This window comes from Thunnus maccoyii, chromosome 12 (assembly GCF_910596095.1).
Source record: "Thunnus maccoyii chromosome 12, fThuMac1.1, whole genome shotgun sequence".
Lineage (NCBI taxonomy): Eukaryota > Metazoa > Chordata > Actinopteri > Scombriformes > Scombridae > Thunnus > Thunnus maccoyii.
The window spans coordinates 12,330,067-12,355,542 of NC_056544.1; the positions used below are offsets into that span (position 1 = coordinate 12,330,067).

At 40.3% G+C, this 25,476-nt stretch overlaps 1 protein-coding gene and 2 long non-coding RNA genes across 6 annotated transcripts in view; 2 read left to right on the top strand and 1 right to left on the bottom strand.

The window, feature by feature from the left end:
- The window catches only part of LOC121909385, a 61,807-nt gene extending 54,269 nt beyond the window's left edge, over nucleotides 1-7,538 (top strand). The window contains exon 4 of the long non-coding RNA XR_006099427.1: nucleotides 7,471-7,538. This is a non-coding gene — a long non-coding RNA (uncharacterized LOC121909385). The remainder of the gene's footprint in view (nucleotides 1-7,470) is intronic.
- epha4b (eph receptor A4b) overlaps nucleotides 1-25,476 on the bottom strand; it is a 98,293-nt gene that overhangs the window by 68,482 nt on the left and 4,335 nt on the right. For all 4 annotated transcript variants that reach the window (XM_042429911.1, XM_042429913.1, XM_042429912.1 and 1 more), the window contains 4 exons: nucleotides 13,363-13,427; nucleotides 7,473-7,673; nucleotides 6,005-6,112; nucleotides 5,075-5,426 (listed from right to left, as the gene is read on the bottom strand). In XM_042429911.1, coding sequence (XP_042285845.1) covers nucleotides 5,075-5,426; nucleotides 6,005-6,112; nucleotides 7,473-7,673; nucleotides 13,363-13,427 — 726 coding nt within the window. The remainder of the gene's footprint in view (nucleotides 1-5,074; nucleotides 5,427-6,004; nucleotides 6,113-7,472; nucleotides 7,674-13,362; nucleotides 13,428-25,476) is intronic.
- On the top strand, nucleotides 7,533-23,702 carry LOC121909386. The gene is made up of 3 exons (XR_006099428.1): nucleotides 7,533-7,622; nucleotides 7,786-7,857; nucleotides 23,529-23,702. It is a non-coding gene; the product is annotated as an uncharacterized LOC121909386 (long non-coding RNA).

Here is a 25,476-nt window from a genome sequence, read left to right on the forward strand (position 1 = left end):
AGGCTAGTAATGATTCCATTAGCGCCTCACACCGAGAGAGAGAGAGAGAGAGAGAGAGAGAGAGAGACAGGAACAGAGAGAGAGAGGGAGAGAGAATGGGAGTCAGAGATAGAGAACGAGGGTGACACAGAGACAAAAAGAGGAAGGTAGAGGGGCAAAAATACCAGCAGAATATTCACACAGAACATTAGAACAAGACAACAATGAGCATCGGAGCAGCTAAATTGTAGAAAAGAAAAGAAAACAAGCACACACAAAAAGAACAAGAGAAAGAGAATTCAAGGCGCCCATTAAAAGGCTTGTTCACCTGCACGATGATGATAATTACAAATGCCCCTCCAGTCCTATCCTCGGCTCTCTCCCCCACCTCACCCCTTCATCTCTTTGTGCGACAGCAAACGAGAGAGGGTGATTTAAATGCATTAGCGGAGTGTGTTTTCCCTATGGAAGACCTTCAGACTGTGTCAGGGCAGGAACCTTTTGTTTGGAGCTGACGCCGAGCACTGAGAGGACTCTTTAAAAGCCTGGCCCTTGTTCTCTCAGGGACACATTAAAGCACAACGCGCTGGGTTGTTGTACTTCTCTGTGTCCTCTCATGTCTTTGTTAAAAGCAGGCTGATTACAGATGCAGTTACATTAGCTGGCTAAGTGAAATTTTGACAAGGGAAGGGAAAAATATCTGAATGGAGGCATGTGCAGATGAAAAAGTACAGGCACCGAGGTAATTTTAACCAAAGATAGCTGGTTTCCAGGGTATGAATTTGGCATTATTTCACAGACAACAAACAAATATGACATGGGGATTGCTATGCAAATCCATCCCACGATCCCACAAAAATATGTTTCTTAATACTGAGTAGGTGGCGCAGACAACCCTGCAGCAGAGAACCTTCCATTTACTACAAAGGAATTAAAATCTTTTGGAAAATGCTAGTTGATTGTTTCCAGAATAATTGCTACACTAGAAAAATATGCTTTGGAATGAAGTGTAACCAAAAACCTGGCTTCTCTTCCTTTGTTTCAGACACTGGACACCTGTTTTGCTTGCACACACACACACACACACACACACACACAGAGCACATGCATCCACATCTGTACTGACCATAACTTATTGCACCAGATGGGGGACACATATATTTGCTGACCCCTGACCTCAGACTGTCAATAAGACCTCAGTGTTACTTCTGCACACAACTACATCACACATGCACTCACACACATACGCACAAGCATACTGTTATTGAGTTAAAGCTAGCTTGTTAAACGCGCTTACATTGCTTTATTTATTCTCTGCGGAGAGATGAGACTCAGGGAGCAGACTGATGAGGTCATAGAGATCACAGAGGTCAACTGCTTTACTGTGTCAGGCTGACTTTAAATAAAGTTTTAATATAGGGAATGTGACATGGGCCTGCACACTGTGGATAGTGAGATCATTTCTGTGATCACCTGTCAAATAACAACCGCGTGTCATTTTACAAGACAGACATGTAGCTCAACAGTCGGCTTTTCATGATGGAGATGCAGCCAGACTTCTGCCACAATCTGTGCGTGTTACCAGTCTGCAAACTGCAGAGTACATCTTGTTCTTATTCACTTCTCTCTAAGGCCCAACTGCCAAGTTTTCCAAGACAATCTGCCTGCAGGCCTCCTCTGTGGCGACACTTCCGGTGTAAGCTCCGCTCTCAGGGCAGCTCCACCGTCAGGACAGGAAATGCCACCAAAACAAAACAAAGCACACAAGACGATACCTCCACTATCATAAACAAAGACCACAGAACTGTCGGCTCTCACAGCAAATACATGTTGATGTTTCATGTGATTTTGTCAATGATATATTTTAAATAACGCCAATGCAGTAACGTTATAGTATCCTATGAATTTTTTAATATAGCGATATATATCTATCAACATACCATAAAGTGGTTGACTGCCAACATAATGATTCATACTGATTCAATAATTATAGGCTATCAAAGTAGCAGTGTTATTTCAATATTGAATGTATTGATTTATTCTGTCAATGTAGCACATAGTGATTAACTCAATATGGTGATATTTATTGATAGATTCATAAACAAATATAGCCTATAGCTCACTGATTCAACAAACACTGCTTATTGCTTGAAGCCTTTCTTTAGGTCTCACAGACACAAACAGTTTTATTCACAGTTTCTCTTTGCAGACAGACAGATTATTTAACTGTGATCAAGTGAATTTAATATGGAAAGCTGACAATTGATAGCCTAAAGACCCTAGCCTTTATATCTATTGATATATGAGAAATCTAACAAAACAAGCTTTATATTATTATAGCATATGTGGAAAAGTTTGCTTTGTGTATATGAAATTGACTTAATGAGCTAATGCTAGCCACTGTTGGCGTAATAGATATCCTGACTAGATAACATTCAGTAGTCACAGTTATTTAGATTTACATACACTGATAACATAAACTATTTTCACAGCACAACTAGTACGGAGCAAAACATTGAGACTAGTTGATGTTTTGGATGATGCACATTTGTCCGTCACTGGTTTGTAGAGGAAGCTTCAAATAATGACCAGAACGGGTGTCGTTCAAACTGAACATTTTACCCACCAATATGCTGCAGTTTTACAGAAAAGAGTTTGCACATACATATCATCTAAAGCTGCGACAAAGCACAGGGAGGGTTACTTCCTTGAAACTTAAAAGTAAAAGCATCTATGTACAGCGTTGCTGCAAACGTCAAATTTAATGCTTTTCAAGACCTCGACAAAGAAAATTTTATACCATTACTACAGCAAAACGAATTCACATTAGGGCTGAGCTTCATGTTTGAAATCAACTTGACAATATTAATAGGGATATTTTTCTGAATATTTTTGTATCTCCATATCATAATCATATATAAAATCTCATAAAGTAATCAAATTAATGGCAAATGCAATGAACTGTGTCCCACTGTTACGCTTTACATTAGATAAAACTCTTTGTGTTAAAAGAAGCATTTTAATTTAAAATTTAAATTTTAATTACAATTTGCTTGGAGTTGTTAATTTTTACAACACTGTGAAACAATAAAGCTGTTCTGGTCGTTCTTGCACTCACAGTCGGCTGTAGTTAATTCTTCCCATTAAGACACTTACACCTTGCCGTATATCTACCTTTCATCCACTTTAACAGCCTGTTAAATCTGTAAACACCAGCTAAGACACATACACATTACAGTATATCAACTTTTCATCCACTTTAACAAGTGGTCACCAAATTAAAAGTCTGCTCCTCTCCTTCATGTTGGCTGTTGCAAATATTATTATCCAGAACTGGAGTGAGTCGCGACCAAACCATTCTTAAATTAGTGAATACTGTGGGGAGATATTTCTCATGCATCTAGGCATCACCTCAAAATTTAAGTCCTACCATAATTAAAAATAAGACTTTTTAAAACATTTTATGACCTTAAATTCTGAAAATCTTATTTAAGACTTTTTAAGGATCTGTGAGAACCCTGTCTGTATGTAACTCAAAACAATGCATCTTTAGTATTTTGTCCATAGTGATACTGAATAAATACAATTACCAGGTTTCCAATAAATTCTCACATTTTCTGTAAATACTATGCGTAAGATAGCGAGTGTGCAAGAGAAGACCGAGTCAGAGTTAATGCTGCGTCACAATGCTTTATAGGCACTTACAGTCAACTCTGCTAATATCGATGGAGTACGGTAACTGAATACACAGAGGCCAACTTTGGAAACCTACACAAGTCGCATAGAGCACAGCTCACAACAACAATACATTGCACTACATTTTTTAACATTTCTTTGATATAGCTGCTATTAAAACAACTAAACATGGACTGCCTTATTTAATTACTTTAAACCAAACAGGTCACAGTCACGTTGTCACCGCTATGTATGGCTCTTGAAAACAACCATGGACATGTATAGGGCAAAAAAACCCTACGTGTTATTTCCTGTCCTGGCCGTGGAGCTGCCCTGAGAACAGAGCCCGCACTGGAATCGTCCCCACAGAGGAGACCTGCAGGCAAACCCCTCTCAAGTTTTCTGGGCGTCTTGGCTGCTGCTTCTCCAAAACAACTGAAATTGCATTATGTGCACCAATTCCAAGTTTGCACTGATGAATATCTATGATTCCATTTACGTTTCGGGGAGAGAGTGAGCCCGTGGGGACAGGTGACGGTGTGAGTCTAATACAGCTAACTTACTCAAATGCATGCACTCGCAGTATGTACACACACAGATAGCGCACATACTGCACACACACTATCTGTGGAGTTTTACGACTCAATAATCTGCTTCCTAAGGCATACCTTTTCCTGCCCTCCTACAACTCAAACACACATCAATAAGCACTCTCTTACACAGACACTCATACCACTCTCCTCTACTCAGCAGGGAAAATGAGATATTCAGCTCTGACAAATACACACACTCAAAACAAAAAAGATGAGATGCCTCAAAGCAACTCCTACCCTTTTCTCTGCAAGAACTGTCCTTGCAGTGTTGGGAGCTGTATAAAAGTCACTCGGAGTGATGACACCCACGCTGACACACACAAAGTCACACACACACACACACATAAAGTGCATCGGTAACCTAAATACACAAGAGTCATTGTCATTCCATCCTCAGTTTCACAGCAGAAATGTCGTGTGCCAAAATGCCTCTGCATACACACGCTCCAGAAAGACACACAGGCATGCGCAGATGCACACACACACACATACAAACATATTTACACTTCACATATTCACATTTTAGAGCAAAATGGATAAGATTGCTGTGTTTTGTTTATAAAAGTGTTTTTGTAAGCTGTCGGGAAATCTCACTACTACGAAGCTCAGGTTTCTTTCACTTTAGAAGGCCAACCTTTTATAAGACCTGCGCAATACATTGATACACGCTATTGAATATGCACTCAAATGTAAGCTATGCAGGAAATTCACTCAAATACATGATGGCACAGATACACAGTTGCTCTCTAAATTTGTCCCTATCTCTCTCTCACGCACGCAAATGCACACATTCCCACACATGCTCTGGGACCCCCCACCCCACTCACGTTGGCAGACATCCTTGTTCTCCTCGAAGCCCGGTTTACACACACACCTCCCGATGGGAACCAGCCACCCTCCGTCTGCACTGCAGTACATCTTGGGAGCCTCAAACTCCTCGGAGGCATTCACACACAAACCGTGGACCTCCACCAGCGCCGTGTCTCCGCCTGTTATCGTGTCGGGGAACTGGGCCAAGTTAAGCACAGTGAGGGGACACTTCTTGTAGAAGACCCTGACAGAGACCAGAGCGATACAGGCGCCCAGGTCCTGGAAGGCCAGGTAGAAACCTTTTTTACTCAGGTTGCTGATGTCCCGCACTTCTGTGTTCAGCTTCATCACGCGGTCGCCAACGTCCACCTGAGGACAGGAGACGTTTTACATGTGTTAGTTTGTTTGAATGGGAGCAGCAAAGCTAGTGTTAATTAGCTGTGTTAGCTGTAATGATTATGATGATGATTATATTCTCAAAACAATTTTGCAAGCAAATCAAATAAGATATTTAATTTTAAATGTAACCCATATTCAGACCTTGATTTATTTAAGAGTGGGTAGCAAATAGTTGAATATCTAATTATGTAACTGAGCTATTACAGAATCAAATGGCCACATGCACACAGGTCCAAAATAAGTATGAAAAATATTATTATATTATATTATTACATTATAAGAGATAGACTGCCTTGGGAAGACTTTGACTTATTGTTCCTAATTCATTTTATTTGAGAGTAGGAGGACAGAGAGGAAACAGTCCTTAAGCGTGGAAAAAATAAAGTGGAGAAAAGAACTGGTGTCATTAAGTAGTTAAGTAGTTCTAAGGTTATTTGGAAATGCATTGCACTAATTTATATTCTCTCATTCCCAGCTTTATATACGTGTGTGTGTGTGTGTGTGTGTTTGTGTGTGTGTGCATGCATGCTTGTGGTACGTGTCCATACCTGTGTAAAGCTCTCATCTGCAGCAATAGTGTCAATCTTGACATACTGAGTTTCCTTGATAAACCACAGGTTGGCATTGTTGGACTCATAGTAGTACATGTTGAAAGTCTGCAAAACAAAAAGTGTCTGTCAACTTCTGGCACTCTAGAGATGTTAAGAAAAGCTATAATACAGAGCTGAATAACACACAGTAAAAGCAAAACACATAAAAGTGAGAAAGTCCATCCAATGTGAATTTTTAACAAGGCCCCCACAGCTCTCTCGCTATTCTGCTGCTTTTTTCCTCAAATCTCAGTCCATCTGTCTTGATGGCCAGTCAGCAACACTCTCAGCAGTTCCATGAAAGCGCAGCAGCTCTATATTGGCTCATACTATCTCCACCACTCATTCTGGAGATGTAATGACAGTGAAAGGGTGCGGGGGGCAGGCAGAGTGGAGAGAAATGAATATGGAGGAGAGCAGTGACATCAGACTGATATAAGCGAATAGGGGACAGTAAAAAACTATATCAGAAGTTAAAATATACGAGAAGCCACAAAATAAGCCTCTAGAGCATCGTTTGTTTCATTCTCTCATGTCAATCTTTTCCCACCTCTTCCACAGCCATCAAAGACTTTGTGTTGAGTGTATTGAATGGAAAATGGAAATTAAAAGATACTGAAAATACTTTTTTTTTGGCTGCAGCACAGTGTGTAATGCACAGCTTTAGCATTAATTTCACATCCAGCTATGAATATGCATGCACTCCACAAACAATAAATTCTCTTTTGTTCAACCTTGTCTAAGGAAAAAAATATGTTTCATTTTGTCTTGATACATTTCATTCTGCTGCAGTAAAGGAAAACAGCAAAAGCAAACAATAAAATGTATCAAATAAATAAAATATGAAGATCAGGCAGGTTTAATTGAAAATGTGGAGAATTGTTATTCAACTTAATTTCCTGATTAAATCAACAAATGAGTTGATTGGATACACAGAGTTGCTATTGTGTGTGTGCTGTGGGGTGAATTTATTTCAATTTGTAAATGTCATGATGTGCGTTTTAATCAACTGTATCCATAACAAATACAATATGTCTCTTCTAAGTTACGCATTTGAGAACTGAAAGAAAATACTAATTTCATTACACTTCTAAGAATATTTTGTAGGGTTGCATTAGTGATTTTTTTGAGAAAAACCCCAGACTCCCTCCAATTTCTGCCTCTACCATGTTTCAAATCAAACCTACTCCTGTGCTACTGATCTCCAAAATAAAGAAATCCGTCTTTTTTACTTGCCTCCTCCTAAAAAGAATTCAGAGAGCACACAGCTACACAACAGCACAGATGGAGCCACAACACAATGGCCTGCTCACCAGGACGGTTTAAACACACACACACCTGTTGCAAGAACATTTATTATATAGCAACTACCATGCTGCCAGTGTGTTAAAAAGCTTGCATGTGTATTATCCTGTGTGGTGCAGACCTCTTTGCAGGTACCAGGGACCCCGGGCAGGCTGTTACAGTCCCTCAAGGTGAACTTGATCTCGATGTAGACGCGCTGCGCTCCTTCCCGGCTGATGTGGCGCGTCCTCAGCCAGTTGTTCTGGTTGGCCTCCATGACGTTACACACCTGGTAGGTCCTCATCGGGGTGTTCCTCTCATCCATCACACTAATCTCCTCCCACTAGAGGATGAGAAGGAAGAGGTGGAGAGAGAAAGTTCACTGTGACATGTTTATTTTACTGTGCTACGGATTTGGGATCTTCCGCCTTTATCAGGTGTCATTTTTTTTTTAGATGGAGAACAAGAAAAAGAAGTGGGGCTAAAGTGAAGGAAGATGATAGAAAGCAGGGAGGCAGATGGAGAGGGTGAGTGAAAGATGGAAGAAGAGATGGAAGAAGGGAGTAAAAAAGGAAGGAGGGAAGGAAACACCTGAGAGGGATGTGTGAGAAAGTGATAAAAAAAAGTGGGGAAATAGATGTGAAGAAGGGAGGCGCAGGAGGAGAAAATGGGTGAAAGAGATGACGGAGGAAGGGAGAGTAATAGAGGGATAGCAGAAAGGAGAGAGGGGATGAGAAAAGGTGAGAAACTGAGAAATCCACTTCAGCTAAAACATACATTTCAAATCAGAGCCAGCTTGAAAACAGCACCACTTAGCAATAAGATCATCTCATTTCATCGCTATTCAATGGACAAAGAAGATCTCAGTGCAAAGATTGCTTATGGGAAACTGGGCCCAGGTTCAATGAACTGTGGTTTAGTGCAAACCAACCCTAAGCCTGCATGTTCTGTCTGGGTGAGTATGAGTGATGATCTGTGTCAAGATGACTGAAGGACTGTCTTTGTCTATGCTGCACGTGTGCATAGAGTGAGCGTATTTTTCTAAAGTGAATGCACGATTTAGCGCTTAAGAGGAAGAAGTGTGTGTATATGTGTGTGAATATGAGAGGGAGAGAGAGGGAAAGCGAGAAGGAGTAGGTAGGACAGAGCTACTTTGTCTCCCGTCATCTGCTACCATCTGTTTCCACTTCTGACTAAGGCAGTAATTGAGAACACTTCTCGCATGAGCAGGAAAACATTGCTATCTACATACACACAGAGATGTAGAGAGGCACGCATACACATATACAATCCATGCACACACACACACATACACACAAATAGAAAGAACATTTCTATTCCTTAAAGAAAAGGAAAATAAACCAATGTGGTTTCAGTGACTCAAGATATCTGATCCATTGAAGGGGAAGCTAACTGGATTTTCTTGGACACACACACACACACACACACACACACACACACACACACACACACACACACACACACACACACTGGATGAGTCCTAGTTTGTGGTGAGGGATGAGAGGACCACCATCTTGGTTCTGAGCTCCTGTCATCATCTTAAGACTGAAGCTTTAAGCTCCATAGTGATGAGCACATATCACTTTACAGTAGTCCGATCATGCAAACACATAATACAAACACATGGTATGAACGCATGTATACACACACACCTGCATACACTGAAGCATGCACACACACACACACACACACAAACACACACACACACACACACACACACACTCTCATACAGACCTGTCATCCCTAATGTCTCCTACAATTTAAATGAAAGTTGAATGGTGGACGAATTGAGAGGCAAAGACAAAGACAGAAAGAGAGGAAGGACAGGCAAATAACAAGCAACAAAAGCAGTAAAAAAGGCTAAGAGAAACTTTCAGACAAGCGGAGCCCACACTAAGGTTGGATTCTTGAGGTTAATCTGATGTGACGGCCCAACAACCCGGTAAAAGCTTGACGCATTTCACCTCTGAGTCCTGAGCACTAAAACAGATCCACATAAAAACACACATTCTCACACAGACTCGCGCACGCTCTCCAGCTCTCTCACACACTCAGATGCTTTTAATCTCCACAGCCTCCGCTGAAACGTCAACTGTGTATGAATTGGAGCTCAAACAAAACCAACTCTCTCTTGATCCTGACCCAGCAGTCCTTCAACTAGAGAAACAGACACAAGGGAGAAGAAGAAATGTGGGGAGAAGAAGAAGAGGAGGAGGCTGAAGATTGTTTAAACTGCTGCAGTGAGCTGACACAAATGTCCCTGACAGCCAGTTAAAAGTTTGGAGGTTACATATAAAGGATGTATTATTGACATTGTGCATGCAGAACAACTGAGAGTCATTGTGATCAACTGCAGTCGATTCAATTAAAAGAACAAAACAAGAGACAGAAAAGGGAAGGGAGAGAAGAGGGGAGAGAGAGGAATGAATGTTGGTAAATTACAGGCGCGCCTGGCAGCTAAATAGACCCATCTGTGCAGAGCTGAGACCAGTCGGACATCACAGGACGGGCACACACACACCCCCCACACACACAGGCATACACAGAAAGCTGAGTCCCTGGGGACTGGTGATTAAAGCCTTTATGGGAATAGTCATTGAGGGATAAAGAGGGCTTTATGATGTCTTTGTTTATTTCTTTGTAGGCAGAGTTTGGAGTGGCTGGATTACTGCCACTTCCTGGTGAGCGACTTATTTCCCTAGTTGGCGAGCATGTTCATCATCACTTTTGCCTGGTGTAAAGCACAGGTGTGTTTATGAACATGAAAACAACCTGCTGGCTTCCATATTTGCAAATGATACACTAGCCGCCCGAGGGAAAAATCTACCAAAAGCATAACTGGGAAAATGTTTGGATAGGCTGAGGAGTACACATGTGCACAAACACACACACACACACACACACACAGTTAAAACTGTTGCCAGTGGTGTGTTGGTTCAGTCTGAACACTAATTAACATTCAGAACGAAACTCTCCTGCCTGAACCCTCAATCACCTCGGCCAATCAGCACGGAGCCCGCTTGATTGCTTTGAAGTGAAGCAGAGACGTCAGATCAGGGTTTAGGTTCAACCATTCACCAGCTTAACATAATATCCCTCCTCCTGCAATCATCTGATGGGTACACCTACGAGGACATAATTGGCCTTCAAACTTTGGAACAAGCTCTGGCTTAGTGTAAGGATGCAGAGTGAGAGGAGAGGGGAAAACAGAGATTGAAGATGAAGAAAGAGGAGGAGGCGGGTCGGGAGGCAATGAAAGCTGAGGTCTTCTCTGGCAGAGAAGAGATGCTGTGGGGCCTCCCGTTTTTAAACATCATTAAGACGTATCTGTTTTGTGTTCCTCACCAGGAACACCCTCGCCTGGTGACAGAAGTGGGTCGCTCCACTCAGTCTCAGGCACATCCGGCCCTGCACGGCTTGGATTAAGCATGACCTATGGGGGTCAAGTGTGGTTTTGGACTAATTCAGGTAGACAGTGGTCTCGGATTGGTGGGAATTGCCTCTTGCTGAGACCAATCCCAAGGTTTAAAGATCAAAGGTCAACTAGATAATCCCCTTTATATGAAACATTAGACCTTCTCACAGCCCTGGCACCTTTCCTCTCTCAGTCTATCACTGTCCTATCACTCTCTATCCCCTTTTCTTCTTTCAATGAAATTCCTGTAGCATTTCTATTAATAAGCCTTTACTGCTTTAATATTGAGACATATGTATATATTATAGTAATTATAGTAAACAAACACTGTTGCCAACAAGACTGGCAGCTTCTACCAGTGCTTTTTATGATGTATGCCACAAATTTGCTGGATTGTTTTACAGCACAAAAGGAGATTGTTTATTATCACAAAACAATGTTTGTTGCTTCTGTCTGTCCAGGAATATCAAAGTAGCTTCTTCTATGTGCCAACAAGCAATTAGCCTCACAAAGCCAAACTACATCTCACAAAATCGGAGATTAAATTCAAGAAAACAGCCAAACAATAAGAATCAGTTGTACCGGTTGAACAGGTAAGATCAATCAGCAGGCAGGGATGTGTGCAGATAATGACAAAACTTTCACAACGGTTGTGTTTTTTTTTTTTTTTACCTCAAAGAGAATTCAAAGACCAATTTGGTTAATAGTTTATAGGAGATTTAACGATGTGTCTTGGAGTTTTTAGGAGGGGTTTGTATTTATGTTGTGTCAAGTTCACAAACCAAAAAAAGCAAAACTGGCTGCTTGGCATTGTGAGTCAAATACTCTTGACCATGCTGTCAATTTTTATAGTAATTATGCCAGGATGTCACAATAAATCGGCTATGTTATATTGATTTTTAAAAATGGGTACACATAGGAGAATCTTCTATTATTCATTTCAGTTCACCTCTGACAGTTTGCTACGTTCACTTTCAGTTGCTTTGTTTTTCTTTAAGCCAGCCTTTCTTCCAGCTGTTAGAACAGTAAAAAGCAGAAACAGCTGTTTATTTCATACAATTTAGCCTTTTGTGTTTGTCTTTTAAACTGACAATGGTTAGACAAAGGAAGGGCAGGGAGGATCATGTTTATCTAAGAGGAAGATAATATCACCATCATGTACTACAAGACCGAACGACAACGACCATGAAAGCAAAGACTCCATAATTTCCTTGGTCAGATAAAGCAGCTAATGAAACTTGTGCCTTACCCGACAGTAAAGAAACTCAAACATAACACTTTTGTTCTGACAATGTCTCAGTCGATACTGTGTTAACAAGGATCTATTTGTAGTATTTATACGATAGAGGAGTTGAGTGGAGGCACAGTGAGCCGCTCTTGAAATGTCTTCATGTCTCTTGAAATACTTCATTATTCCAAGTGCTATTTCAATAAAATACGTTCTTTGTTCTCTCGCTTGAATTTCTGTACACACTATAGGAGGAGATGCCAGATCCCCTCTGTGATGACAGTTCATGAAAAAGGTTATACAGGATGGAGTTTAAACATATATTTTACTTTCCAGCAAACACATTTCTTTGAGGGTAAACTAACAACAAATGTTCCTTTCCGGGCCATGATGGAGTCACCACAAACTGAACCATATTTTCAATAAAAGTAATCTGTGCACTCTGGTTTTCAAAATTAGATTGAACCTTTTGGCTTAGCCACAGATGGAACACATTCTGCTCCTTCTATAAGGACCTCAGTGAAGGGAAAAAAAACAACATACACAAACATACACAATATGGCCACACAATCAGAGCATTTCAATTAAGTGAACTTGATACCCTTGATTGCTTGAGAAAACAACCTTGCTTAGCTCTGCTCACTTCAGCTGCCTCTCTGCTGCGCACAACCATGAAACCGCGTGTGGCATCCTGCAATTTAACACACCGACGCTGAATAGTGGAGAGGAAGTGTGACTCAAGGGGAAATAGAATTCATTCAGTGCCATTCAACAGCTCCTGCGCTAGAGTGACATACAGAACCTGCTCTTATTTCTTTATTGAATGCACTTCATCGTTCTTCCCCTGCACTCTCAACCTCTTCCCCTCCTCTCACTTCTCTGTTGTCATTTTCTGACGCATGGTGGCTGCACTCCAGACTCCCTTGGTCCCTATACCTGCAAAAGGCTGGTTATGCAACCCCCACGCACACACATATACACATGCAAATAACACCAACTTTGTACACACCATCTCCTCTTACGTAAGAATATTTACCCCTCCACCCTGCTCCTTCACTCTGTCCCAAAAATCACAACCCGTAATAAATGGAGGCTCCAGTGCCACAGCGTTTTCAGCGCAGCGGAAATAATTTGTAAATTCCCCCTGCAGACTCCCGATTTAGCAAGGAGCGCTCAAGAACCCGGTGCTCTCTAAAACACACACTCCAATGCTGCTGCTAGCTCTGAGTCCTTGTTCGTCCCCTGAAAATGAAACATGTCAACACAACCCGCTAGTAGTGATTAGATTTATACTTTTGGTGCCAGCTGTGACATAAAGAGAGGATGATTTTTGCTTGAGTGAGTGTGTGTTGTGCTGCATATACTCACCCCCTCATTAGGGTAAGCCTCCCAGCCCAGGTCGGCCAAGGCTGACATGGAGTCCAGCAACGTAACTGCAAGAGCATAGAAGAGAGAGAATAAACACATAAATACACTCACTGAAAAAAACCCCTCTTTATAATGTTTTCCATTCACAGAGTGGAGATAATCTTTTCTTGAATGCATCACATAAACCTTCCATATAAGACTCTAACATGTTTTGATGTTTTATACAACAAGGGTGTCTTATGTTGTGTTGGAGTACAACAGCAGTGGAATCACAAGCAGTGGTAAACCTATAATTTCAATTTTAAGATTACTGTGGTTGTGCTGCAGCTGTTATGGTTCAAGGGGACAGAAAGTCAGTCAGTGAATCTGAAACAGCATCAGGATCCCGAGGCTATAGAATGTTTTAGTTACATTTACATTTTAAAACACTGAGGTGATCTTTTGAATATCAACCACTTCACAATTTGCAGGCTTGAAAAATAGCTGTAAAAGGTTTGTAGTTTGTGTTCATAAAAGAGAAAGAAGCCTGTAGTCAGGTTGTATTCAAAGTGGTTACGACGGCTTCCAATGCTGACAAGTTTTCATGCCACATAAAATGTATCAAAAATGTTTACAAAAACTTCTCAAACCACACCTGTGTGTGTTTCAAATAGTCAAATCTTTTAAAAAAATATAGCATAAAACATTGCGCTTGTCTTAAATCTCATGCACAACTCTGTCAAGTACACAGTCATGACATGCGTTGGTTAGAGCAAATCAGGGTGCGTGCCAACCAGCTGTTCCATTGGTCAGAACCACTTTATCCCAGCTCCGTCATTGGCTTGAAGTGGTTTATGCTTGCAGGAGTGGTTTGAGAGGGACAATTTGATACTTTTTTTCCCCCCATAACTTCCAGAAATCCATTGTGAGCCAAACGATAACCACTGTTTTCACCCAAATTCCAAAAAACACATTTTCAGAAAGGACTCATTGCTGGTTTTAACCAATTATTTCGACATTTACATGCATTTTTTGATTGGCGGTGTGACTCTGCTCGTGCGATGCTCTGGAACAAATCTCTACATGATTTTCCATCTGACTCATAATTAAACAAGATGTTTCCTGTTTAAGAGATCTGTGTGACAGGAGGAAGTAGAGGATGTAGGAAGGTGTGAATGAAAAGCAAAGAGAGGAAGGTGGCGGGTTAACCAACAGGAGGTATAATGAAAACCTGCTCAGATTCTGGAGTAAGTTTTTTCACCTGTGTGTGTGTGTGTGTGTTTGTCACTTGTTAGTTTGTGTGTATGCGTGTGTGTGCTTGTTGAGGCTTGGCTCAGTCAAGTCCTAATCAAGCCCTCAACACCGCTGACCATCAATATTTAATCAGTATCCATCTGCAGAAACGGCTGCTTCTCTCTTTCTTCTCTCTCTCAGTCTCACACATTGTGGTTCTCCCAGGTTATCCTCCCGCTATCGAAATCTTTGAACCTCTGCCTTCAGTCCACAGATCAGACATCTAAGTTGCTGATCTGACACAATTTAAACTGACTGCATCACTTAAAAGCAGCACATTTACATATTGCCTCTAGTTTTTATTAGGTAGCTGCACTGACCTAGAAAAACTATTCAAAACTTTAAAAAAAAAAACCCAAAATACAGTTTGTCCTCCTGAATGCAAATGAGACTAATCACTCAATTGGAAAGGGTGGGTGCCTGTTTACATGCCCCTCTGTGTATCCATACTGCCTGTAGGTATCACAAAGAGACTGTAAAATTGGTCCACCTCCTCTTTTCATATCTCTCTCTTTCTCTTCCTTTTGCACCCATGCTGTTCATCAGCCCTAACTGAATCACAGCCGTTCTCCTCAGCTCAGCACACCGTGACAACAGGGAGGCATGTCATGCCGTATTAGTGTGTGTATATGTGCGTATATGCGCGTGTAACGGCACACTCATCTGCGTGCGGCTGCACCCAGCAGTGTCTGCGTGAGAAAACAGCTACAGAGAAAATAGTGCGCATGGTATAATGAAGTACAGAGAGAGAGAGGCTGCAGAGCAAAGCCAAGGAGAGACACACAGACAGAGAGAGAGAGAGAGAGAGAGAGAGAGAGAGAGAGAGAGAGAGAGAGAGAGAGAGAGAGAGAGAGAGAGAGAGAAAATGAGAGGGATGAGAAAGAAACAGTGGAGGAGAGGTGCTGAGCAGCAAAAGGTCAGAGGCAGCCTCCAGCCCGTGTGTGTATTCAGACAGACTAAAGAAGACCATTTAGACTGCTTTCCTCAGTTCACAGGCATTTAAGTAGCGTACAGAAATAGGACATAATAGTATAATAATATGTGATTTCCTGGAGAGTCACACACACTCATATTTCTGTACAGAGACAAAAGCTACCTATGAACAAGGTTTATAGAATTACAATTAATTAAAAGCTGTCTCTTAATAGTTGGTAGAATAGCTGATATTTGTTGATAGAACCATGATAGTTTTAAAGGGTCCACAAAAAATCCCAAAAAAGCACACATTTTCTCACCAGGTAGTTTTGACTTTATTTGTCCAGGTGTTAGATATTTGCCTCTGAGATTTCTGCCTGCACCCCAAAACAACGGAGGTGAATGGAATCTGGGGGAACAGCTAGGATCCTGGTACTGACAAAAGTTAAAAAAAAAAACAAAACAAAAAAACACCTACCAACATCTCTAAAGCTCATAATTAGAATGTTGTATCTTGTTTGTTCAGTCTGATAGCAAACAGAAATCTAAAAGAGACAAGTTGTGGTTTTATGAGCTATTTCTTAGAAATCGCCTCCTGGCTCCTGCTCTGTAATTAACGCTCAGACATGAGAGTGGTATTGATCTTCCCATCTAACTCTCAGAGAACAAAAATAATAAGTGTATTTCCAAAAATGTTGAATTGTTCTTTTATATGGTACTTTCCAAAATTGTGAACACCACAAATTAAATTTCATCACCCCATTGTATTGTGTTGGAGGCAGAGATCTCAGAAACAGATACTGTGTCTCAAAACCAAAACTATCTGCATTGCTCAATACTACTAGAGTGAGACAACATGTTCTTTCAGAATTTGGATAAACAGAACCTTTAGACACTTTTTTGTGTCTGAACTCACTGTGTTTCTTCTCATTACTGGGAAACATGTTTAACAGTATCGCTTTGTAAGCTAATATGTTACTGAGGCTGTTAATGTTTCTAAAGCCATTTTACAGCCCACTGGGAAAACACGCACATACATAAACCTATACATCGACACTTTTTCTCTTCTCCTCACACCTCCTGTCAATACCACTTATCACTTGTAATCAATGACTGGACTCATCAATTATGTATTACCTATAGCTTCCTGTCTGCTGACACAGCTAGAATGCATGAGCGTACCTGTGTGTGTTTGTGTGCCAAAGATGAGGAGAAAAACAGAGAAATTATGAAAATATGACATTTTTCCTCAAACCAACATGAAGCCACACCTCTGTCTAACATGCCTATGTTTCTAAATGCTCCCTCCCTCTGTCTTCCTCTTTATCTCTCTTTCTCCAGGGATTTGGCTAAATTGTGTGTGTGTGTGAAATCTAAGCCTGGGCCAGGCCTGCTTTAGCCTGGAATAAAAACACTAAGCTCATCACTCAGTCACTCAGGCCAGGCTCATGTTCGATCTAATGACCAGTGTCTCTCTCTTGCTCTCTCTCTCACACACACACACATTCAGAAACACACCCAGTATCCATGCTGATCAACTATTAAACATGACATCTCATGACAGTGGACCACCATCCAAATTTGATCACTAAGTAACACCATGGAAACAAAAATCTACCTGTTATCATGTCTCTCACAAGCCTTTCTACCTAAAAATACCACTTCAATGTGCACACGAACAAATCCACACACGGATACACACAGACACACTCTTCCCCAGGCTTTCATCACAATCCATACACATACACATGTGACCTGATAATTGTGAGAGTTGTTCGGTTACAGGGAGACATGCTCTCTTATTGATTTTCAGCGCCAAACTGTGAGGTTTACATTCTGAAAGTGAAAGATGAGGAGGAGGAAGGGTGGCGAGAACGTGTAGATCGGAAATTCCTGTACAAATGCAGTAAAATGCTGAAGTCGCTACTACTTATAAAACCGTGTACAGAAAAACCAAACATTTTTCAACCTCTTCCTCTTTGTCTCTTCATCTCCTTCTGTGTCTGTCTATTTTTCTTTTCACTTCTGTTTCCACCCTCTGGGGTGTCTCTCTCTCTTTCCTTTCCTGTCTGTTAACGTCTCTCTGCCGTTCTGTCTCTCTGGTCTGTATCCACTGCTTCAGCAGGGCTGCAAGAAGCTGTGATCCACCTGCCAAGAATCAAACAGTGCTGCCAACATCCAGACTGGCACACAAAGAGACCAGGATGCTTACACACACTCACACACAAACAACTGACACACATACCTTAAGATGGTGCCAGTGCCACAAAGAAAAAGATTGCACAATAAGACCACCACACAGATTCAATATAGAGTACAATATGTGACTTCATAATGAGTTCATTAGATCTGTTCTGCTCAGAACACAAAATATTACACTACATTCAACATGGTGATACAACATACAAGTAATTGTTTTTGGCTTTTATCTTTAAAAATAGCCAGAATCTTTAAAACAAACACATTCACTCAGGTTTTATGTCCCTACACACCAAAAAGTTGTTTCCTGCTGCAAAAAAATGTTGATCACCACATTTTACAGTGATCAAGTTCTCTTGTGACAAACACAGCTTAGAAAATCTTCTGATGATGCTAAGTGAATTCATAAGAGCTGCTGACTATTCCTTTGAGGTTAAAAAAAAGAGTTACAAATGGTATTTTTAAAAGCAAAAATTGGCTTTTTGATACTTTTTTAAAATTTTTTGAAATCAGATTTTTATCTCTTTTTTAATATTCAAAATAAATACAATTGAATTCTGGGGTTTTGATATAAAATGATAGCATAATAATATTAAAGGAAGTTACATTACTGTTAACCCCTTATACTGTCACTTTGGTTGTAAAAAGAAACCATACAGTATAGATGTATAGTACTGAATTGCTACATATGAATCTGCCTCACTTTGCATTTCATCCTTCAGTTTATCAGACAGAGTCATTAAGTTTGAAATATCTTTTTTTAGGACAACAACAACAACAACAAAGATAAATAAAACTAGAAGAAGAAGAAGCAGAAAACACAACACAATTCAATTTTATGCTCTAGTAGGACCAAGCTTTGCAGTTTGCTCTATAAGAAGATAACATACTGTACTCAAATGCACCCCCATGCAATAAATAAAACAGATATACAACTGTACACACACACATACACACTATCTCAGTATTAGTGCCGCCACATACACACAAACATTCCCCTGCTTCCACTCCACTGAGAGTGCAGTTCAACGAGTGAGAGTGTTGTCAGGGCAACAAACAGGCCAATGGAGAGCAGGATGAAGGAGTGTGAAGAGTTGAGCTCTGAACTTTAGGAACAAACAGGCGTCGTACCAAGACTGCTACACACCCATGCTGTGTTTTCATCAGTCCTCTCTCCAAACATCCACAACCCACCAGAGGCTCTCAATCAGTCATTTCTTTTCTGGTTTTCTCTCTCAATCTGTGGTCTCATCCCCTGTTCATGTCATTTTATTGAGGCTGTGTGTTATATCCTTACAATCCTTATCTGGTGATATTTCCTGTCCATTATTTTGTCATAGACGAGCTTCCTTCCCCGGAGTTGTTTTTATTAAGCATATAAGCAACGGTAAGCACTTGGTTTGAATATTACAGGAAGGGGTGGTTGTGAGGGCAGCTTTTCATTGAGGTAGATGCAACACAAAACATTTGTCATGGTGGGTCAGCGAGAAGACAGAGATATTCAACATTCATTTTAAATTGTTTATAGATGACTTTTTCTGTTTTTTCCCAACATAAATTTGAGGTATATTCTCTTTCATAATGGAACAGGTTAAGTTTTAGTTTATGTAAAATTTTGTTTCTTAGCTGATCAGATACTTCATGCACCTATACTTACAAATATTTTTGATGTTAACACTCTTTTTGCATCTTTAGCAAACATATAAACCAAAATTGGATTATTGTCTAATATTTGCTAGAAGTCCAATCAAGCAAATTCAGAGTGATTTTTGGTGGAAGGGCTTCGCTTTCTTTGGAACTGGATTGTGCCTTGAACATTCTGACCCGATGCACATATCATTACATGAAAATTATCTTATTTATCTTTGTTAACATTATTCCTTTGCCATTCCTGTTAAACCCTGAAGCTTGACCCCTTTTAAGGTGTTGAGTTAAAGTTAAAATATGTTACCACATTTCAGACATTGTTAGTTTGCAGCAAAATTGCATACATCTGTATTCACACTGGCCTTGAAGCAGGCATATCCCAATCTCCAATAAATGTAATTTTTCGATAAGATTTTTTTGCGGTGGTGGTGGGTTGGAACGTAGCTTGATTTCGGAAGAAAAATGTTATTCTTCTTTGAGTATAATAGCAGTCTGTAAACTGTGTATATGAATAATTCAGTGGATTTAAATAGATTCAAATCCTAATTCTTCTTTGATTCAGTTCAATTTCCCCTGCTTTCTAACCATTCTGTTCAGAGAAATATTATGTTGATCCTCCACACTTCAACAAACACAAAGTCAAATTCCACTTTGGGTCAATTATATAGATTAAAATCAGTTATATTAAGTATCCTTCCATAATTAGCCTATAGCTATACAAATGAGTGACAGACAGGAGCAGATCACTGACAGCTGATTCTGTGAAACATATGAATAAAATTCAATTAGATGTCAACATGTATGGATAAATGGTATATAAATGGTTCAAAATAATAACTGTATATCATTTCCCGTTCAACTGAAAATCAAGGCTGACAAAAGTTTTGTTGCGTTAATTAATTTACTCTTGAATAAGAATTTATTTTGACACAAAGGATTTTATACACAGCAACAAGCTCAATGTGATAAACAGCTTCATCTCACAACTCTCTGAGTGTATTTTTATAAACACTTAATGTGCTGGTTATGAAAAGAGAAATGAGTGGGATAATAAGGCAAGTAAACACCATGTCAAGGCTTCTGATCTCTATTTATTTGCACAGGTGCATCTTCTACTCGAGTCACATAGTTATTCAGGACAGATATAATAATATACTGCATAGCAATTAACACTGAAATGATCTACACACTGAAGCGAAAGTGAAAGTCTGACATTGGTGCCCAGAGGATAAATTGATTCTTGCTTGTTGCTTTCATCTTCCATTACTTATGATAAGATGGAGAAGGCAAAATACATCAGAGAAATACATGAAGAAGCACTCAGACAGCCAGAAACCAAAGTGAGGAAATCCTAAACTAGTGACTCAGTTGGTGCAGAAAAGACAGAGTGGACGGGATGTTGAGGAGTCAAAGAAAGACACAGACATGTATGTATGAAATGTGAAATGACCTGTTTACTCTTTTTTTCCACATAGAGGTGTGCACGTACAAACATGCTAGAAAATCTCCTTAATCAGAGACTAAAATGCTAATCAACAAAAATAAACTGTGATGAGTGTCACTCGGTGTGGCTAAATTGACACATTGGATATGCAGTGCATATGTTGTGATGAATGATAGAGATGTTTATCATATCAAGTCGGCTTTAATTATTTAAATGTTGATCAAAGCAAGTAAAAATGCAACTGGACAAACTAAATCAATTCACTTTGTTCTGCTCTGTTTTTATCATTTACTTTTGTGTAATATTCTCTCAGTTAGACTGAGATGAAGAAGAGAAGAGAGGGCCTTCTGCTTCATTTAAATCCAGTACAAACAGACCAACCCAGCCAAATGTTTGTAGAAAAAAACAAAAACGAGACAAGCAGGCAAATACAACTGCACCATTAATCAAAAGCTCTTACTGTATGCCTAAACTGTGAGTCGGATTTTTATGAGTAAGCCAGCAGCAATGAAGACACCAAATTTCTATAGCTATAGTCTATATTTCAAGATAACAGCCATAAGATGCCCTCTATACTGAAGTCATGAATGTGAAAAAATGTGATGATTGTAAAGAAGCTCTCATTCAAGGCAGCTGCTATAGTGGAGTGACTTTTAAAAGTAATGCACATGGTTTATTGAAAACCTCATTCTCTGAAGCCTTGAAAGAACCCAGCCGACCCAAAAGGTAGATGGTGCACAATGCTAAAAATATAAAAATATTCATGTATGTGATGATCTCTGCCTCCTGGAGGTTGCCTTTTTGGACCTCCCTCCCCCTTCCACTGTAGCAGAAGGTATATTAGCCTACTCTGCTATTTCATATACACTGGCAGCACCAGCAGAACAGAAAAGATGCCATTCTGACAGACTATGACAGGAGCACTGCCCTAGTTTGTCGCTTGAAGAGGCTCTGGAGTGTGGGTGTGTTTGTGTGTGTGTGTGTGCATAAGGGTTTGTCTGCTGGTTGGATGCTTGCAGTGTTGAACTGTGACACCCAGTCGGATCCAGACACTTGTTTTTTTAATAAGCTTCTTCCACTAGTATGCCAACAACTCATCAAGAGCAAAGAGCAACAAACACACACACACACACACACACACACACACACACACACAAACATACCGATGCACGCGCAAATTCGTGCACACACAAGCATGCACAAACTGGAGACCTTGAGAATTCAGAAACGACTCACAGTACAAAGCACAGATACATACGCCTCCACACACTCGACCTGTGACGCATTCCACCGTTCATTTAAAGAACTGAATTCAGATACCTCATGAGGAATGAAAAGAGTGAATGAGGAGTGATAGATAGAGCTTTTGTTTTCCTTAATAAGACACAGGGCAGCTAATTCTGCAGTGTGTCTTTCTTTAAATTCTCAATGTGTGTGTCACAGTTTTTGGGCTTCATCTTGACCTTTTTTGTGCTCTGTTAGTTCTTAAGACATTCCTCCTGATGGGACAATAGCCCTGGCACCCTGTGGATGCACACACACGCACACACAGTGCTGTCACACAGTGGTTGGTCACAGGAGGGTAAATTGGCCTGGAACCTCAGGAGTGAGCCACAGCGGTGGAGATGGATAGGAAATCACATGTCAAATAAAAGTGTGCTTAGACAGGTTGCTACTATCGGTACACACACACACATATATATATATATATATATATAACACACACACACACACACACACACCTCTACGTCTGTCAGTGCCACACACCTACAGTAATTGTCTGTCTAGAAACTTGTCTGCCTGCCCATCTGCTTCTATCAAATCAAACCTAAATCAATTTGCACTGATGTAGACACCATCAAGCAGTAAACAGAGACTGAACATCAAAAAACAGGAAACACTGAAATGAAAAAGGATATTGCTTCTTTATAAAGCAGTAAAGCTAAAAAATGTTTCTTGTTTTCAGGAATTCTATATAAAATAAGAAACATTTTTCAGCTTTTTTGCTGTTCATTTTTGTCCAGCAAAGCAGTTACATGACTCAAAGTCTCAGCTAATAGCCATGCATGGATAACACAAGCTGTCCTTGCATACTGAAACTACATATCACACACAAACAAAAACTCCACAAATCATGTCAGAAAAGGGCAAGAAGAAGAACATTTGTAGCTCGAGATCTGAGAGGCTCCAACAATACAAATAGGAAGTTGCAATCATGAAAACAAGTCCTCCAATTTAAAAACAAAATATACTGTTTATTATCGATTTCCAAAATGATTCATATTCTCGTCTGCTGTTCCTTTCAACAGAACAACTGTTACAAATGGCAGTTACAAAAAAAAGACTCATTTTCTGGTCTGCCGCTTCCACAGTAAATGTTTGTTCAAGTTTAGGCGACTAAAACTACTCGGTTAAGTTTAGGGAAAGATCACAGTCATAAGAAATCAATGCCAACTGTGTCAAAGTTGGACTCTTTATACAACCAGCCATCCAGTGCTATTACAGCATCAGGATACTTTATAATACACAGTCATAATACGCACCGCCATAAGAGGTAGCTTGTCAAGAAAACTGCAATAAACGGCAAACCGAATCTTTTCTGTAAATTACAATAAAGAGAAAGCGGTGTGAATGTTTTCCGACATTTAAATTCCAACCCAGGTGTTTTGCTCTTATAATATCTTCACAGATGTTAATCAGCGGAGAAAAGATTGGAGCGCTGGTCAGCAAACATTCCATATCTACGTCTGACCCAAACCCTCGGGTGTTTGTTTGTAATGCCGGATAATGCAGCCTTTCACAGCCGCGGCACGAGCCAAACCAGCAGAGCAAACGAGACTAAAACGGAGAGAGAGAGGAAGAGGTGGAGGTAAGAAAACAACCGAATTGAATTTAGCCAAATTAAAGGTCAGAACAGGAGGTGGGAGGTGTGTGTGAGTGAGGAGGGGCAGTAAGGGGAGAAGGAGGAGAAGGGAAGTGTGTGTGTGTGTGTGTGTGTGTGTGTTAGGGTGGCGGGTAGAAAGTGGTCAAGGCCCAGTGATCAGTGATTTGACCAGCAGTTAAGGGCTTGTTCAGAGGGGGAAGGGGTCAGCAGAGGGTGGGGGCGGGGGCCACTTATACCCAAACTTCACTACAACCATCAGACATCAGACACTGAGGGAAAGCTTCCTTTCTTCCTTTGACATTAAAGAACTCTGTTTCTGACAGAAATCATCCAAGCCTAAAAACCGCTCTAGTTCAATTCTAGCTGGTTAAGATGCACACATGTTCACCTGCATGGTGGGAACTAAGGTAATGTGTAAAAAATCTGTTTCTTTCTTGTGTATCTACATAACTCCAGTTAAAATACACACTGATTCAATATTTAATTAAAATAAAGCCTGTGCATTTTTGTCAAACAACATAGTCTGCAAATATCAGCTTGACTGACACATAAACTTTGATTTTGCAGAATTTGTTGGTTGTGATTTCACATTAATTGCTACCAGACTTTTTTTTTTCTGGCCTCAAATGAATAGTTTGACATTTGGAGAAATATTCTAATTTGCTTTCTTGCAGAGAGGAAAGAGGATCGATACCACTCTCATGTCTGTACAGTGAAAATGAAGCTACAGCAAGAAGACGGTTAGCTTAACATAAAGGCTGGAAACAGAGGGGAACAGCTAGCCTGGTACCTCAAAAGCTCACAATTTAACACATATATCCTCTTTGTTTAATCTGTGTAAACACCAAAGTGTAATAAAAATGGTTATCTGTGGTTTTATGGGGGTTATGTGCTGCTCTATTTCATGGGCGGGTGTAGTAATTTCCTGGATTCTCCTTTGGTTTCAAACCTCATAATGACGCAGTCGCAACCTGCAACCCCCTGTAAAAACATGTATAGCCTTTTTTTTTTTTTGGTTATTAAACAAACAAGATATAATGTTAACTAGCGAGCTTTAGAAGTGCTGGTAGGTAGATTTTCTTCCTCTTGGACAGAGCCATGCTAGCTGTTTCCCATGTTTCCACACTTTGTGCAAAGCTAGACTAACGAGCAGCTGGCTATAGCTTTCACTGTACAAATACGAAAGTCATATCAGTCTTCTCATCTTTCTCTCCGCAAGAAAGCAAACGTGCGTGTTTCCTGTAAAGTCAAACTGCTCCTTTAAACATGGACAAAGGGGCTTTCAAGGGTTAACGGTTTATCATGATGAATACAAAAGAAAGCACCCCTCTGCCTTCAAAACAGAAAGACAGAAAGACAAAAAAACAAAAGTGAATTACATTTGAATGGGTGGGGCTGAATACAAAATCAAATTGAGCAACCACTGACTATCATTGAATACAACACAAAGCCTTTCTGGGTGCTGTTATGGGTGCTCTGCTCACTAGACCACAGATAAATGGGTGTGTTATTCGGTTTGTTTTGAACATATCTCTCTTTGTCCTTTTTTTCCCCTTTTGTTTTGTTTTGTCTCATTGATTCTCTCTTGTGGATTTGTCTTTTTTCTTTCTTATTTATAATTTTGTTCTCTCTCTCTCTCTGTCTCTCTCTCTCTGTCTCTCTCTCTCGCTCTCTCGCTCTCTCTCTCTCTCTCACACACACACACATACACACACACAATGAATCCATGAGGTGAAGCCCTCACAGCAGAATC